At 41.1% G+C, this 17,227-nt stretch overlaps 2 protein-coding genes across 2 annotated transcripts; one reads left to right on the forward strand and one right to left on the reverse strand.

The window, feature by feature from the left end:
- Positions 1-5,938: 5,938 nt before the first annotated feature.
- On the reverse strand, positions 5,939-11,556 carry irf2bp1 (interferon regulatory factor 2 binding protein 1). The gene is made up of 3 exons (XM_049576400.1): positions 10,241-11,556; positions 9,590-9,936; positions 5,939-8,812 (listed from the first exon to the last, which is right to left on the reverse strand). Exons 1-2 carry the CDS (start codon positions 11,254-11,256, stop codon positions 9,630-9,632), a joined length of 1,323 nt encoding a protein of 440 aa, XP_049432357.1. The 5' UTR covers positions 11,257-11,556; the 3' UTR covers positions 5,939-8,812; positions 9,590-9,629.
- A 97-nt stretch (positions 11,557-11,653) lies between these two features.
- Positions 11,654-15,501, forward strand: polr1g (RNA polymerase I subunit G). The gene is made up of 3 exons (XM_049576401.1): positions 11,654-11,877; positions 12,461-12,605; positions 14,086-15,501. Exons 1-3 carry the CDS (start codon positions 11,793-11,795, stop codon positions 14,888-14,890), a joined length of 1,035 nt encoding a protein of 344 aa, XP_049432358.1. The 5' UTR covers positions 11,654-11,792; the 3' UTR covers positions 14,891-15,501.
- Positions 15,502-17,227: the final 1,726 nt, after the last annotated feature.

The raw sequence follows: 17,227 nt of genomic DNA on the forward strand, positions 1-17,227 counted from the left end.
TTTGATAACCTCGTATTTGCAAATACAGCATTGTGGGAAAAAAGCATTTTTGATTAGTGTAATGCTCCTTTAAGATCCCATTTTTCCCCCAACACACATTTAGCCATCTCCTCTCTCTGCAGGCCGTTTTTCATTCCAATGGACCCTCCATCGTCCATTAACACCTCTATAATTGGTTTAACAATAGCTGACACTAATGGAGGAAGCAACAGATCGGCCTACCAGAGCGCCCTCCTCCTCCTCTCTTCTTCTTCACTACAAAATGAGCAGCTTCATCACTACGAGTTCTTCACTTTACTTAGGATGCTTCAGAGCAGCAGTTGTTCTTTCAGGCAGACTGAGGTCAAAAGCGTAAGAGCGCCATCTTGTGGCCGATAGTAAACAGAGAAGACTTGCAATAAGAGTTAGAAGAGCCTCTGGTTCTCCACAGTTTGGAAAGATTTTTTTTTTCCTGTTAGTGATACTGAATGGCCCTAACAGAGCTGAAAACTGTTAAGCAATTAATGCGAGTCCTTTCACAGACATTAACTGCTTTTATAGAACATGGAGATGACTTGATGTGAATGTTTGACACGAGCCTGAATGTTGAATTTCTTTATAACCAATTTACCTGAATGCCAAATGTACATGTTGGAGCTGCTAAAGTGCAGGCAGCTGGACCATGATCAAGACTTTAAAGGTCCAGTGTGTAGGACTTTGGAGGATATATTGGCTGAAATGGAATATTTTTTCTAAGGGAGTCCCCTGAAAAATATGAATCATCATGTTTTTATCATCTAAGAATGAGCAGTTAATGTCAACATAGGAGGTTGGTCCTTGTCCACAGAGCTCACCATTTTGCAGTACCATGTTTCTACAGTAGCCCAGACAAACCAAACACTGCCTCTTGATAGAGAGTTTGCATTCTGTTGTTAGCAGCCCCTCCGCAATGAACAGTGTTGGAAAAACACAGATTTTTAACATGAAGCTGCTTTATTCAGTGTTTTGACCAGTTTAAATCAGGGGTCAATTTGTTTTGGAAATAAAGAGACCTATGCGGATAATCCCACTCCTGGTAAAAACCTCCAGAATGTATAAATCTCAGGGCCTCAAAGAAAAAAGGTGAGCACACATCAGCAGGTGATGGGATTTTTGGTACCAGTTTTCATCACCTGGTCTATTTGCTGTGGAGAGGAAGAGACCTCTGCGGATAATTTGGCTCCCACTTAATCCTCCTGAACAATGAACACTGAAGGAATCCTAACTCAGAGTTTGTGCTTGGCACACAAGTGAAGTTTCAGCTGGTTGCAATCTGCCTTTCTTACCGCAAGATGCCAATAAATCCTACACACTGCTCCTTGAAGGTTAACCTCGTGGATGAACTATTCTTAATACAAAAAGGCTGTTAAATATTTTCAATTATTTTCCACAATACTTGTAATAAGATAAAATCTGTTAGTTACTGTCCTCTGTTAGCCCCCCTCTCTGGTAGTCAGGAAGCTTTGGGACAAAAAAATAAAGTAAAAAAACCCAAAAAACTGCTAACATGCAGCTCCAGTAATGTTGTCGACTGTCTTGCATGGACCAAATGTAGCATCTTAAATGTAAAAAACAAAACAAAGAGACAACTTAAATTTAGATAAAACATCAATGGACATAAGTGCTATCTAGCCATCCACCATGCTGATCCACAATCAGCGGTTGCAAGAAACTTAATAGATGGAAATCATTGTGTTTGGGATCTGGCATTCTGCGGCACTGATGTGATGATGCTGAAACAATATAGTGAAAATGGAGCAAGGCTTACTGCAATGTGGATGCAGAAATATCTTCTACCTTAAAACACTATACCGACCTAAATGAAGAACTAGATATGACCTGTTTTCTTTCCAGTGAGTCCCATACCCAATGTACAAGCTACCATCGATCTGTATCAGTATGTGTATGACAATGTGTCAGTGCTACAGATTTTGTATAATTTCAGTGCGTTTGGAGTGACTTGACCTGCTGGCAGTGGGCTTCATGTGTGTTCATTCAAGCTATGATGATTGACGGAGTAACTGACATATAAGATGACTCAATATGCATGACTGAAACCTGTGTGCTTTTGCACTCTGCACAGCTCTGCACATTATTTCACTGTCTGCATGGATGTAAGAAAAAAGCATTTAAAAATCCAGACTCTAGTTTGAATCTCTTTTGTTCTTTGTGTGCGAGTCCTCCTCTGCTGCACCAATCAGCTGAATTTACCACAGGTGGATTCACATCACAATCAAAGAGATCAGGAGAAGTGGGAGACACCTGAGCTCAATTTCAAATGTCATAGAAAAGGGTCTGAATACTTATGTCAGTGTGATATTTCAGTTTTTTTCTTTTTTTTTGAAAATCAGCAAACATTTCTAAAATCCAGGTTTTGCTTTGTCATTATGGAGTTTTTAGTGTAGAATGATGATGGGAAACAATGAAGAGTGTATATGTTTCTATGGCAAAGAGTCACATTTATATTGACTCCAAAAATGTTTGAATCAGCCCCAAAATGTGTATTTTTTGTGTCATGTCAGCGTGGACTCCTCACTCAAGTCATTAAAACATCAGTGTCCTTAATCAGTCAGCTGCTCTCCCTGTTGCTATAATGCCAACTAATGTGCTGTTATACCAGGTGATAATACAATGAACAATTTTTAAACACTTCTGTTTTTGCTCTAATTTTTCACAGGTTTAAGTTTTTTTTGTCTCAAATTTGGTTGCAAATTTGTTAAAATCCATGTTAGTGAGCACTTCTTCCCTTTTCCAAGCCTCGGGATGGTCAAAGTAAAAGGCCACTCTAAAAGGTACCGTTTTATCTTGAAAAAGATATTTATTGGGATTTCCACTGACTAGTGCTACAGAAATGCATTTCTTGGTCACACATACCCTTAAGAATTAGTCAGTCATGATATCTCTGTGCATGCCAACTGCCATCAATAAAATGCACCTGTGTTCGTTGTCCTTAGCTTTTGCCAGCCCAAACTGTAACCATTGCCTCCGCACTCCGTTCACAATGTTAGCATTAGCAAACCGCTCACCCACCTGTTTCATCATACATCAATTCTCTGTAGACTCTATAATTCCATCTAAAACTGTTGTCATGTACCAAATAACATACCCTGGGTGACTGAAGAACTCAAAGCTGATACCAATAATAATAATAAGATTTGTTACACTACCCCCAACACTTCTAGCACTGGTTCCCCTCAGGACTGTGTTCTTTCGCCGTTACTCTTTATCATGTACACACACGTTAAATTCTCCAATGACACCACCCTGCTGTCTCTTCTTCAGGATCCACAGTTGGATCATGGCTTGGTTTTAAATGATTTTATCAAATGGTGCGATGACAACTTCTTGGATCTTAATGTAACAAAACAAAGGAGTTGATCATTGATTTTAGAAATAATAGTGCAAAACCAAAAAACAGCCTGATACGTGGTGAACCAGTCCAAAATGTGGAAACCTATTAATACTTAGGAACCACATTTGACTCTCATCTCAAGTTCGACAAGAACACAGAGTCACTTGTCAAACGGGGACAACAAACAATCCACCTGATGCGGAAGCTCAACTCTTTTAGTGTTTCGAAAACTATTTTATGTTCCTTCTATCATTCTTTTATTGAGAGTCTTCTAACGTTCTCTTTTATCAGTTGGTTTAATGGTCTGTCTGTGAAGGACAAGAACAGTCTGAATCAGATAATTAGAGTCTGCTCCAAGATTATTGGAGGCCAGCTAACAGACCTGAGTGTGCTCTGGAAGAAACGTGTGGTCCAGAAAGCAAAATGCATTATGAAGCAGGATGACCATGTCATGTCCAGTGGATTTAATTTAATGCCCTCAGGGTGGCGCTACTATGTACCTCTGAGGAAGACAAAATGCTACTCCAACTCTTTTATCCCTTCAGTTATCAAGCTGATGAATGCCATTTTTAATGAGTAGGGTTGTGCTTTGTTGCTTTATTTATTTATTTATTCTCTATCCCATTTATTCATTCTTTTTATTGATCGAATACTTATTTAGCTATGCATATTTGCACATGTACAAAGTATCGCTGCTGTGAAACCATTAGTTCAACTGATCCACTGACAATTGAGAGTTGAGTGATAAAAGTTTTATGTCTATGAATGACATCAAATCAATAACATCAGCAGCTTTTTACCATCTAAAAAACATTGCCAAAATTAAAGGTATAGTGTCTAAACCTGACTTGGAGAGACTTATCCATGCATTTGTCTCTAGTAGGTTAGACTACTGTAACGGCCTGCAAGACAGCTGCAGTACACCCAGAATGCTGCTGCTGCTCAGGTCCTGACCAGAACCAGGAAGTACGAGCACATTAGTCCTGTGCTCAGGTCTCTACACTGGCTTCCTGTGGCTCAGAGAATAGACTTTAAAGCAGCTCTGCTTGTGTACAAGTCTCTCCACGGCCTAGCACCAAAGTACATCTCTGACATGTTAGTGCCATATGAACCATCTCGGACTCTGAGGACCTCAGGGACCGGCCTCCTGCTGGTGCCCAGAGTCAGGACTAAACATGGGGAATCAGGATTCCAGTTTTTATGCAGCTAAAATCTAGAACAGACTTTCTGAAGATGTGAGACAGGCCTCTACACTGACAATGTTCAAATCTAGGCTCAAAACAGCTCTATTTCACTGTGCATATGACTGAAAGGATCTTATCTGCACTCTTCTCTTTTAAAGTTCATTTTATAATGATTATTTATGTTTTTATTTTGTATTGTGATTTTAATGCATTTTCTTGTTCTGTAAAGCACTTTGAATTACTTTGTGTACGAATTGTGCTCTACAAATAAACTTGCCTTGCCTTGCCTATTTGTTTGTGCTCTTATTTATTGAACTGGGAGCTGTAAACTGAATTGCCCACACGGGATAAATAAAGTTTTCTGAACTGAACTGAACTGAACCACACAATGCCATACACACTGTCTGTTGTTTGACAGGTACAGCGTACACCAGGATTCATCTGTGAAGAGAACACTTCTCCAAAGTGCCAGACACGATTAACAGTTAGCAGTTGCACACTCAAGTCTGTTACAATGCCAACTGGCTGTCAGGTCAAGACCCTGGTGAGGACGATGAACATGCAGATGAGTTTCTCTGAGACAGTTTCTGAACATTTGTATGGAAATTCTTTGGTAGTGCAAACCAGTTATTGCATCAGTTGCCCAGGTGGCTGGTCTCAGACAATTTTGCCGGTAAGGACGCTGTAGAGATCTTAAACTGGTGTGGTTACACATGGTCTGAGGTTGTGAGGCTGGTTGGATGTACTTCCAAATACATGGGAAATGACATTGGAGACAGCTCATGGTAGTGACATGAACATCAGTTCACAGGCAACAGCTCTGGTGGACATTTCTGCATGCCAACGTCATGCTCACTCAGAACTTGATCCATCTGTGGCATTGTGTTGTGTGATCAAACTGCACATTATAGGTGCTTTTTTTCCTGTGTAGTATTGCTGTTGTTTAATCAGCATCTTGGCGTGCTGCACCTGTCAAGTGGATGATGTTTTTGGGAAACGTTGAAGTGCTCACTAACACAGATTTTTAATAAATTTGCAACCAAAATTTGAGAGGTAGAAGTCTTTTGTGTGCATAAATGTCTTAAAACTTCCACTTAAACCTGGTAAACATGGGAGCACACATATTTAAATTTTTGTTCAGTGTATAAGACTACAAAATCAATCCTCCACTTATGATTAAGGAATCAACTTAGCTGGATGAGAAACAGCAAGTTGTTATCCTGGATTTATTAGGCAATATTCAGAGAATGTGCTACAGAAAGTTTGTGTAATTAGAAAGTCATGACAGTTTTTGGAATGTCCTGCTTAGTGACATTAAAAAAATTCTCAAGGTATTTAACATGATTTAATCTCAGTGGTGAAACTCAAGAAACAGAAAAAGGAGTACAAGTTTCCATCCCATTTATTCCTGGTTTCTATTTTGTACATAAAGCTGCAATAAAACCAACAGATCTAAAGATGACACAAATGAAAAAAAGAGAGATGTGAGGAGAGACCATATCGAGACAATAAATGGCTGGCCGACTTTACAAAGGCTTCGGATGAAAGCAAAAGCCGTCTGATGGTGATTGAAGGGAAACAGATTCAGGTTAATCATTGACTAGACAATAAAAAAGCCATTGCACTCCGACTTCCCCTGAGGTTCCCAGACACACAAACAGACGGTAAACATTTTAAAAAGGCACTTAACAAGGGATTGCATGATGTATCAGTGCATATTAAACTTAAATTCCACTTCTTCAAAGACATTTCTCTAAAACAGACCTGATCTGTGGGATATTCTCTCGATATAGAAGGCCGACATTAGTACTTGCTGCGTACTATAGACCTTTACTATATATGAAATCCCGTACGTACAGTAGACCACATGGGCCTGTAAACTGTAACGGCTTGATGAAGACAGCTGGCTAAGACCTGGCCAAAAAATATAGCAATATTTTCTTTTCCCCCATGAAACATTTACATCCAGAAACATCAGTTTGGGCGTAAAATTACCTTTGGTTTGTCTGTGCTTCTGTACTGGCAAGTACATACCGCACATAAAGAGAGAATCCACTAAAAAACGTATTTGTTGGATGTTGGATTTTCGGAACATTAAATCCCTGCACATTTCTTTGTAACTGACGAAGAGAGTTTGGACTAGATGTACAGTATGTATGGTCATCCACGTTTGTTCCACTGACATGAATGGAATGCTGGATATATAAGCGGAGAGCAAAATAAACAAACTGTGAGGTTAAGATTAATTTCACCATCTGCAAACCAAAAATATTCTTTTGACTGTAAAAAGTACAGTTCCTACTCCATGAAAGTGTCAAGCGATAAAAAGTCTTGTCTCTATTTTTGGGAGAAACAAATTCATGAACAATAATAAACCTTCCAGGGTTACAGAAGGGCATTTCTGCTTTTAGGTGGATTCTCACTTTAAAAACAAAAGGTTTAAGAAATGATACACAATCGTTTTAATTACATATTCCAAACTGTTGCATATACTAGGACTAAGGATTGCACATACTATTATAGATCTATACAGTATATAACATTTAACATTCTAGTATAAAATATAGTCCTAGGCCTATCAATAGATATCTTTCATATACATTCAGGGTAAAGCGTAGGCTGGGCTGGATCTTGTATGAAAGCAACATTTAAATACAGTTAAACACAAGAGTCTCTGGCTGGTCTATGCTTTGAAAGATTAACTGGTTGTTTCTACACACTCTCCTCTCTCTGAGTCAGTCAGCTTTATTTAAGCGGGAAAAAAAAGAAATGCGCAGAAAAATGACACTACTGGCATCCTGTCCAAATCTCATGTTTAGTTGTTTAAGATTTTTCTTTTTGTTTAAAAAAAACAACAACTGATTGTACGCCAGGTAAAGGATTCAGTCATCAAACAATAAAAAATAACAATTCTGTATTTCAAATTTAAGGTACACTTTTTCACCATAAATGCCAATTTCATGTCATGTAAATTGTATTTGTAGAAACACAAATATTTCATTTAGACGAAGCACTGGCAGAGAAAATGGCATTTTGTCCGAGACAGTTAAGTTCCAACATGTTTCGACTCAGAACAGCCTGTATTGTTCTGCCAACAGTGTGATATCTGACCTCCTTCTGCATGCTGCCGGCCAACAGTTTGTTCATCAGCGAGAAAGATATGGAACAACTGTGGTCACTGTTTTAGCATTTAAACATTTGTGTTGGATTTGTAAAAAAACAAACTTTTGTGCTTCCCCGTGAAAACACAATACTTAATGTACTGTTACAATAAACACTGGACCATGGCTACTTTCTGTGAGTTTAAGAAGGGTAATATAACCAATACACACTGGGATTGCTAACAAGCTACCATTTGTAGCGATGCTTGCTACTTTTAGCAAATAAAACCAATGACAATGATACATTAATACAATGTTGGCCCTATAGAGAAATTGAGACATTTCAGTAGTCCTGTTCACTGTTTTTTGTCAAGGTGCTATTGATAACATTAGCCACTAAATGTCACACTCCTCTTCACCCCTACCACTGCACTCAAGTCACACTGCTGTAGCTCGAAGCACAGGTGGTTGCCAATTTGTTGCACAGATTGCTTATTTCATGTTGGAGCGACTCAGACAAACTCAGTCATGTCAAATGATTTTTGAAGATTTTGAATTCCAAGATTTTTTTTGTTATAGAGTAATGAATTATTTTGCAACATGTAGCTACATATTAGCTTTAGGTTACTTTGTGCAGAGAGGTTTCAAGATTCATGTATGTAAACCAGACAGTAAAAGGGCTAACTGTTTGTGTCATATGGCTATTGTTACTGAATTGTCATAACCAAGCTTAACAAGAGTCAAGCTGTATAAGTATCAGTGTGAGTTTGTTGGATCACTTAACAGCTCGGTGCTGGATGTAAGCTGCTGTGTTAGCTTGTGCCAACTGCTTCAGCCCATTTATTTCCAGCTGCTGACTCTAGCTAGCCAGCAGTGCTAATGAGGGCATGATCAGTTGTTTCAACTGGCACAACTAATACAAACTCTACAAAAAGTAGCCATTATTCAGCTGCTGATTGGCCCTGAATATCTGATTCCAACAGTGCATCATGAAGGCAATTTTAGGTCCAGTAATCCTGATAAAATTGGGTGGTGTGAGTTGCTGTGGTCAAGACCTGTGTAATGGAGGTTTTAGAACTGTGGGTCTCTGTGTTGCTTCTCTTCTGGATCTTTCAGAGCTCCCTTGCAGACGTGTTCTTCTGGTATGTGACATGACTCTGGAGTGATAAACAGCAAATGCAAATACACAACATGAAATCACAGAGTAACATCCCACCTTATCAAAGCTGTGTAGTCTAGAGAGGGCAAATCTATTGGGACCATAGACTGTATATGAAGACTGACGACATGACAGCTCTTCAAGGTTAAGCTGAAACGCATCGACCGCCACCTGGTTGCTGGCTGCAGTATAGGTCATAAAGCACGCTCTCTTGCGGACAGGACATGGGCCAAACCCAAGGTAGTTTTTAATCACACTGCTGTATGTTCAAATGTTCATTTTTGTGATAAGTTTGTGATAAGTTATTTAATGCTATAAAACGGTGATTTTATAACATGACTGACTGAGTGAGTCAATTGGTGGACTTGCATTCAGTGGTGCTGCTTGTAATTGGTCGGACTGGTGTATGGGCATGAAACTTGATACTGCAGAGGTCGCTACTGCGCAGACCCTGGCTCTAAATGATGTCAAGATGTGAAGATGGCAGCGGCCGTATCCGGGATGTTTTAGCTTCACTTCTGTACCGTCTATCTTTATATAAAAATAAAATAAAATAAATGCCTGTTCAACTTCAGTTAAAATAAGTTATGTATCTAACAGATAATTATTCACAAACATCCCTGTCAGATCCTCAAGCTATTGTCAGAGAGGACTGACAAAAATATGGCATTACTTGAAGGTGAAGCAGACTAAGGTGCTTTCTTGTAAATTGGTCTCACAATGCAAAATGCAGTCAGACTTCAAACTATGGGTGCTCAGATGTCTGTGGACCTGCCTGTTGCTGTGTTGGGTCCTGGTTTCCATGGAAATCATCATCACGTCTCTCTCTCTTTCTTGACAGTGACATCTCCACTGGCAGCTCCGGCTCCACTGGCAGCTCCGCTCCCTGCTGCAGAAGCAGCTGCAGCTCCAGGGCCGGGCCCGTTCCCGGCTCCAGATGCAGCAGCTGATGGAGCTCCTGCTCCAGCAGTGCCCAGAATAGTGGAGACTTCTCCCTGCATGAAGGCCCATGGGGGACTGTTTGGAGAGTTGTCTAATGGACAGCGTTCTCCGCTGGGGCAATACACCTCCCCATCACCTCGCCGGCTCTGGATGTATACTCTGGTGCAGGGAAAGCAGAACCTAAATTTGGTAGAGGGAGAGAAGACGTTATTAAAATTATCAGTGAGTTGTAACTTGTAGGGATATTAACAACTAATGCTTATTTCAGTAATAATCAATTATTTGTTCAAGTGACTAAAAGGTAACAACTAATAACAAATGACAAGAGCCTAAAGTACAGTCTGGTACAGTAGTACACTTGGTCTGACTAAAAGGTCAAATACAGAGCACTGTATTCATGGAAAAGTGAGTCTACAAATTGTTTCAGGCTATACACCAAGACAAAAAAAAAACAAAAACAAAAAAAAACAGAAAACACACAAACCTATGGCCTGGCACTGATGGACACTGAACAAAGTGTGTGTCTTCCAGCCTCTCATGACACAAGGTGCAGGACAGAGTGTTTCCGGTTGAATGGGTGCTGCTGCCAGACGCTGACCCCAGCTCAGAGGCACCACTGTGGGGTAAAGCTGCAGCTGTGGTGGCAGCCTCTGCTGAGGTGCTGGATCCCAGGGGCTCCCCTCCGGACCTCGCGGTTAGGGGGCGTGGCTGCCTGGCTGGAGATGAGGCAGGCTTTGGGCTTGTCTGGCTTACACCTCCAGCCAGAGTCGAGGACGAAGAAGGGAGCCCTGTACTCTTGCTGGCGCTGCTGCCAGCCAGAGCAGTGTGGACCTGCGTCTGTATCTTGGGCTGATTCTGGGATGAACTGAGCTCTCGCTCCAGCTCTGGAGTGATAAAAGGGGCCATCCCCATCCCTATCCCCAGCTGCCTGCGGCTCATCTCAGCCAGCACCGGGGCAGGGAAAATCATGGGGCTGCTCATAGGGGCTGTCCTGGCGGTCAGACCCGCCGGCATGCCCGCAAGTAGCCCATGGGGAATGCCTGCAATACTTTGAGTTACTAAACTAGGAGGGATGGCAGCGCCGAGCATGGGTCGTCGGCTGCCGCTTGGACTCTGACGGTTCACTTCTTGAGGCGGCTGGCCGTCACGGTGCAGCCCGTTGGGCGGTACACGAATAGCTGACACGGTACTTTCTCCTCTTCCTCCCCTTTCGTAGCGGTCCGTGTGCGGCCTGCCTCCGTCCGCTGAAGCATCTCCTCTGCCAGATGTGCCGTGTTTATTGGACGAGGGACCAGGTGATCTGACGTTACCGTCCTGCATCCCGTGAGTCCGTTTTAGCTGTCGGGCACTCGCTATAAGGAACTCAATCTGATTAGCTCCTTCGTAGTTCACGCAGCCACGACAAACTACTTCACTAAAGTCCCACACCACAGTCCACGGCATCTTTGGCAGGTCGCACAGGTAGCACCACTGGCGCCTGGAGGAGGACGGGGACGACATGGCTGGCCAGCTAGCTAGCTAACCTGAGCGGGTTTAACGAGCCAGCTAGCTTGCTAACGTGTTAGCACACGTTAGCTAGGTTAACCTATTTAGCTTTGACAGGTGCACGCCCTCTCTTTGCAAACGACTTTCCCCTTTAACAGATTTCAAACCGCTTTAGAAAAATGTTACACATCCTACAGATATAAAGTAGATCAAACTTATGGGTTGCTTTAGCTCTTTTTTAATATGTTTGTTTTGTTTACCCACTCCGGCCTGCTCTTGTCTGCTGTCAACTGTTTCCCCGACGGACGCTAGTACGTTACGTAACCTTGCGAGGTGTATTATGGGTATTTGAGTTTTCTCGTCGAGATTTTTACTCGCAAACCAACTCACCGTGCCCAGTTTTAGAACTACAACTAAAACTGGCACGGAAATGATGTCATGATAGGTCAGAGTTCATTTGGTGTCAACACATGTGCGGCCGCCGTAGCCATGCGTTTTGAGGAAGAAAGCTTTTAGTTTTAGTAGTCTGTGGTTATTTGTAACAAATAAAAATGCCTAGAGACATATCGTCGTCATCTAGCGAAGACGAAGAGGACAATAATGCTACAGAATCCCACGAAAAGCAAAAAGAAACCGGTAAGCGTACACACATTGGCTAGACACAAGCTAGTGTTAGTTGGTAATGGTTAGTTCAGTTACACCAGCACCGGCATTTTTTACTGAGAAATACAATGCAGTCATTTAAGGTAAATACACAGCAATAGGCGGTGACTGGCTGAGCCCCATATTGATAGGAATGACGTCTTTATTTTTATTTGTTAACTCATTAAAACAGGAAAAGATTGCCTTGTGTAAAAAAAATCTACATATTAAAGTTAAAAAAAGTGTAATAATCTAACGTTAGTGGAAACCTAAAAATGATGCGTCGCATTTGTCAAAACCTTGGTCTTGTGTCTTCCAATATTTAAGCAAAGGCGAGAGATCAGAATCTCACCAATAATTAAAATATCTGTGTTTTATAACTATATAACTATTTGGCACCAAAGAAAATATTTAGTAGAAGCGGTACACACAAGTAAAATGATATTGATCCAGTGAAACATGAGCACACACAGCTTTTGTTCAGGTGTTCTTTTTCGGGGCTGTTGTGTGTATTTCTTATGCTCTGTGTTATTTTATTCATGAAATGATGAAGGCGTGCTGCTGTTTGGATCCACAGATAAGAAGGCCAGCAGGTACCAGTGTCCTGCTGACTTTGTGTCTTTCCACCACAAGCCCTGCAGCAGCACACTCACAGAGAGTCTGAAGAACAACAAGAATGAATTATGGCTCATCAAAGCTCCTGCCAGCTTTAATCCAGAATGGTGGGTGCAGTCTTTCTCCTTTCGCCTGTCTCCTTGTCTCTGTCTCAAACTTAAAGAAGAATTCATGCAATTAAGTATTTTCTTAATGGCATTCTTGTCTTGTATACATTTATTGGTTTAATCTTCAATTTTGCATACATTGATCTACCAAAGCTTAGTAGATTTCAATATATACAGAATTTGAAAGGGTAATTACATACGTAACTGCTTCCACCTCTAATGCCAAATAATAAATCCGTTGATGTCAGAGAAAAGATTAACATTACAGAATTTACCAAAATAAAATCATACTTTAGCTCCAGTGTATCACTGCTTTTGTTCCCACAGTTCAGAGGCTGCATAATTTGTGTTTATAAATTGAAGTGTAGCTATGTAACACTTAACTGTACAGCCTAGCTGTGGCTGCACATTACAATTTCAGAATAATAGTAAACGCTAAAACAAAGCCTATGAGTAGCACAAGTTCATAAGAGTCATTATGTCAGTGAAGTGACTCAGTAATATCAGTTACAGGACAGTATGTATTAAACGGTGGAGTCTGCCATTGTACACCAACACACTTTGTCAAATTCAGTGAATATCTCCTCATGGTCAACAAGCTGTCTGTTCTGTGTGTACGCAGAAAAAAATAACCAGGTGTTTATACACAGCCCTGGCTCTGTAAGTGGGAAACAAACAAAGTATCTCGGACTGAGACACATAACACTTTTGTGCTGTGCTCATGCACATGACAGGGGAAAGGCCAGGGATGTATAAATAAAAAAGCCGTGGGAGCAAGAGGGACAGTAAAACAGAGCTTCTAAAGGAGCATGGGAGGGGTGTACTTGTTTGATTGTTAAGTTTAAATATCAACAGTCTTTCTCCAGAAACACACACGACACCGTAAAAGTTTGCTAATATTTGGGCATTCACATAGCTCACTGGGTGGAGTCCTTGCAGCGTGTTTGAGTCCAGCCTGGGCCGTTTGCCCTCTGTCTCCCCTGCCTTTCCTCTCTCTCTCACACTATCAAAAATAAAGCCGAAAGGAAAAGAAAATCTTATTATCTTATAATCTCTCTAAAAAAATTAAAAACAAAAAAGTTTGCTGATCTTAGTTACAGTTAGCCATCATAAACAACTGGTCATACTAGACCAAGAAAGACTTTATTTGCACATTTTTATTGTTTATTAATTCAGCTCTATGTTTGTAAGTGGGAGGATGTGTCATTTTTCTCTCTAAAGTTACATAGTCTAACTTTAAACACCTCTGCAACAATCTATGTCACAGCACAAGGAGCAAGTCAGACTTATGTCTGTTGGGGCCAGCAGGTGGAGCTGTAGATGGGCTTCATGCTAAAGCTCCAGAGAGCTCCCTCAAATTCAGTAGCAGTCTTTGAAAATGATGTCATTTGGTTTAAACTTTTAAAGTTGAATAAACTTTTTTTTCCAGGCAGGCTTTGTGAGAATGATGTCTAACCTCGACTCTCCTCCCTCCAAACAGTTTCAGTGACATCAAGGTGCCCCTCTCAGGTCTCCAGACCCTGAAGGTTTCTACCACTGCAGGTGGAGCAAAGACTGGGAGTGGCCAGCAGATCTACAGCATCCTTGCATCCACCCATGGTACCTCAGATCTCTGCCTGCTCACCAGGGACAAGCAATCATCAGATACTATGGTCTTTGGCCCCAGTTTTTCAGGTCTGATGAATGTGTGTGAGAGCTATGGAGACAGCAGCACCAACCAGGCCCCTCAGGTCATCCCCGCAGCTCCAGCACCCTCCATACCGCCGGGGCTGAAACAGCGGTTTCACCCGTTTGGCAGTAAGACCCCCACTCTGACATGTGTGGCAGAGAGTGAGGTGGATGGAGCCGCCTTCGGGCCCTCGTCTGCAACTCTCCGCCCCTTGGTAGTCAAACGATTTGTGGAAGAAACATGGCAGGAGGAAGAGGATGAGGAAGAAGGGAGGAAAAAGAAAAAGAAGAAAAAGAAAGAAAAGCGAATAAAGACAGAGCGAGAAGAGGAGGTGGTTAGAGTGAAAGAGGAACCTGTAACAGAAGTTCAGGACGAAGTGATGATGGAGCTCCCTCTCCAGGAGGGCGATGTTTCAGAGGAAAGGAGGAAAAAGAAGAAGAAAAAGAGAGACCGGGAGCGAGAGGAGGTGGAGGAGGGCATCGAGCCCAGTGTCACGGTGAAGGAGGAAGAGGTAACAGTGAAATGTGAACCAATGGACCCTTTGTATGGTGATGTGGTGGAGGGCTCAGGAAAGAAGAAGAAAAAGAAGAAGAAAAGCAAAACTGATGACGAGTAACCTGTCGTCACTTTATTGTTTTGTTTACTGTCGACCTTATGAACTTGACTGGGAGCCACTCTACTCCTAATTTACTCCAGTGTATTGATATATTGCATAATAAGAGGCTTGCTTTGGCAGGACATTGCATCCAGAGAAAAGAACACATCCTGAATCAATTGAACACTTACACAAATTATAAAATGGATTCATCCCAGCATCTTAAAGGCCAACGTTCCCTCTCATTTTGGGCTCAGAAAGTGACAGTTTTACACACAAAGAATGTGTGCAGCCGCAGGCATCTATGAGTGCATGGATAATAAGAGTGTACATGAGGGGAACATCTCTGTGTTCTGCCAGTGTCTGTCAAGTTGTGGTAGATTTTATGGGATTATTCTCACACTGTGTTGCTGCATTTGTGTACATATTTACACAACTCTGCTGGTAATGTTGCTGGTTTGGCAACAGGTTCAGAAAACCAGAGGTGATGTAAAGACAGTATAATGATTCGCTGTCACGTCATGTTAGGTTTTTTGTTTTTAAAGGATTCGAGTCACATGTATTGGAGAACACGTGTTTTAAAATAAACTCCTAAAGTGATTAAAGGAAATGAAACGAAAATGAAAAGAACATGTTTGTGTTTTTGTCCTGCAGTCGAGTCATGCAAGCATTCTAACATTTTCCTCTCATGCCTTGACAGAGCAGTGACTTCATCCAGAAGGAATGAAACTTGAAGTTGTGTTGTAACTCAGACCACAGCTTATAAATTGCACAACAATAGGAAAGTGTCCGATTTATAGATCTGTAGTTTTCTAATGATCTCAAGTTTTAGGTGGAAGTCATGTCATAGGAAAGGCAAATGTTTTCAATTAATAAATTACAGAGAATCTGTTGTGTGGACAAATATTTAGGTTTGAAAAAATATTTTTTATATTGACAGTGAGTATAGGTACTATTGGAAATACACTGAATTGTTGACAGGACATTGAATTGTTGTTTTAGTATAAACAGGGTTCCCATGATCATGAAATTCCTTAAAGTTTAAAACAAAAACTTTGTTGGTTGGAATTGATTTGGAATTAACAGAATGTTTTGGAATTTTTTTAACATACAATGGTGTGGCTATTGTTTAAAAGAGTGCTTCCCAACTGGTCAGTCACGATCCAAAAGTGGGTTGCTGGTCCACTCTGAATGGATGGCAAGTCAGTCAACTTTATTTTAAGTACAGTGAATTTCTGGTACGGAACTTTTATTTTGAAGCACCCTTTCCCACTGTAGAGCGAGTGACTAATGGAAGGCTAAGAGACAGCAAACTAGTTTGACAATATGGCCAAACACATGCATGTCTGTTGAAATGTCACTAATATCACGAGATACACATTGGTATTATGCACATTGCTAGTTGGCACCAGGAATGTCTACCAAGGGAGTTAAGTTAGCAAGTGCTAAAAGGTTACTTATCCATAAATGCCTGGGAAGTGTGTGATTGATAATGTATGGCATTAGATTAGATTAGGTTAGATTCAACTTTACTGACATTGCACATGTCACAATTAAGCGCTATAATGTACAGTAGTGGCTGATAGTCCAGAGGTGACATAGGGGTCTGCATGGCAGTGCATCCAGACCCCTCCATTCTGTAGAACAACAATATAATACATGGCTCAAGAAAGTCAGATCCTGGCCGCACTGGATGTAGGATCTGCACCACAAAGTTTGACGTTTGCAACATGGACGAAGTTGCTATGGTTAGCCATGCTAAAGGGTAAAAGCGCCCAATGATTGTTATATAGGCCTACCTATTTAAACTACTTAAATAAAGTCATGGAAATGTGGTAAAACATGTTAAACGTATGGAAAAGTGTTGATAATCTATTGGTAAAAATGTGCGGGTACCCTGTAAGTATGAGATGGTCATGTCACCACTTATGATGCAATGATGTTTCTCCCTGATTACAGCTGTAGGAAAGTTTAAAAATCAGATGAAATTGTATCTTCTGTGCACATTAAAATCAGTGAAGTGTTTTGTGTTTGGACCCGCTGTCTTTAGTAGGTCCAGTGCAGAGTTTCATGATGATCTTCAGGACCTTTTCAGTGGGATTTCATCTCTGCCACGACTGTGCTATAACTATGCAGGAAACTCTTCATGGCTATAATTTGTTGGCATGCTAAAAGTCATACTTAAATAATACTGCATGTCGGCACAAAATGTTGGCATCAAAACTTATATTGGTTGATCCCAAGTCTATAAATCTCTGCATGTCCATCGCCAGCAGAAATTCCCTTCAATTAAATGCATCACAGATATAAGCAGTCCTGACAGGGAGATGGCGCCACACTCCAGCCTGTTTCCTGTGT

This window comes from Epinephelus fuscoguttatus, linkage group LG5 (genome assembly GCF_011397635.1).
Source record: "Epinephelus fuscoguttatus linkage group LG5, E.fuscoguttatus.final_Chr_v1".
Lineage (NCBI taxonomy): Eukaryota > Metazoa > Chordata > Actinopteri > Perciformes > Serranidae > Epinephelus > Epinephelus fuscoguttatus.

What these genes read in the sequence shown, in the direction of transcription:
- irf2bp1 (XM_049576400.1), bottom strand. Translation starts at nt 11,256, where the DNA reads ATGTCGTCCCCGTCCTCCTCCAGGCGCCAGTGGTGCTACCTGTGCGAC. An exon ending in CCATCAGTGCCAGGCCATAG is followed by an intron (nt 9,937 to 10,240) that starts GTTTGTGTGTTT and finishes TACCAAATTTAG; the next exon opens with GTTCTGCTTTCCCTGCACCA.
- polr1g (XM_049576401.1), top strand. Translation starts at nt 11,793, where the DNA reads ATGCCTAGAGACATATCGTCGTCATCTAGCGAAGACGAAGAGGACAAT. An exon ending in CGAAAAGCAAAAAGAAACCG is followed by an intron (nt 11,878 to 12,460) that starts GTAAGCGTACAC and finishes TTGGATCCACAG; the next exon opens with ATAAGAAGGCCAGCAGGTAC. An exon ending in GCCAGCTTTAATCCAGAATG is followed by an intron (nt 12,606 to 14,085) that starts GTGGGTGCAGTC and finishes CCCTCCAAACAG; the next exon opens with TTTCAGTGACATCAAGGTGC.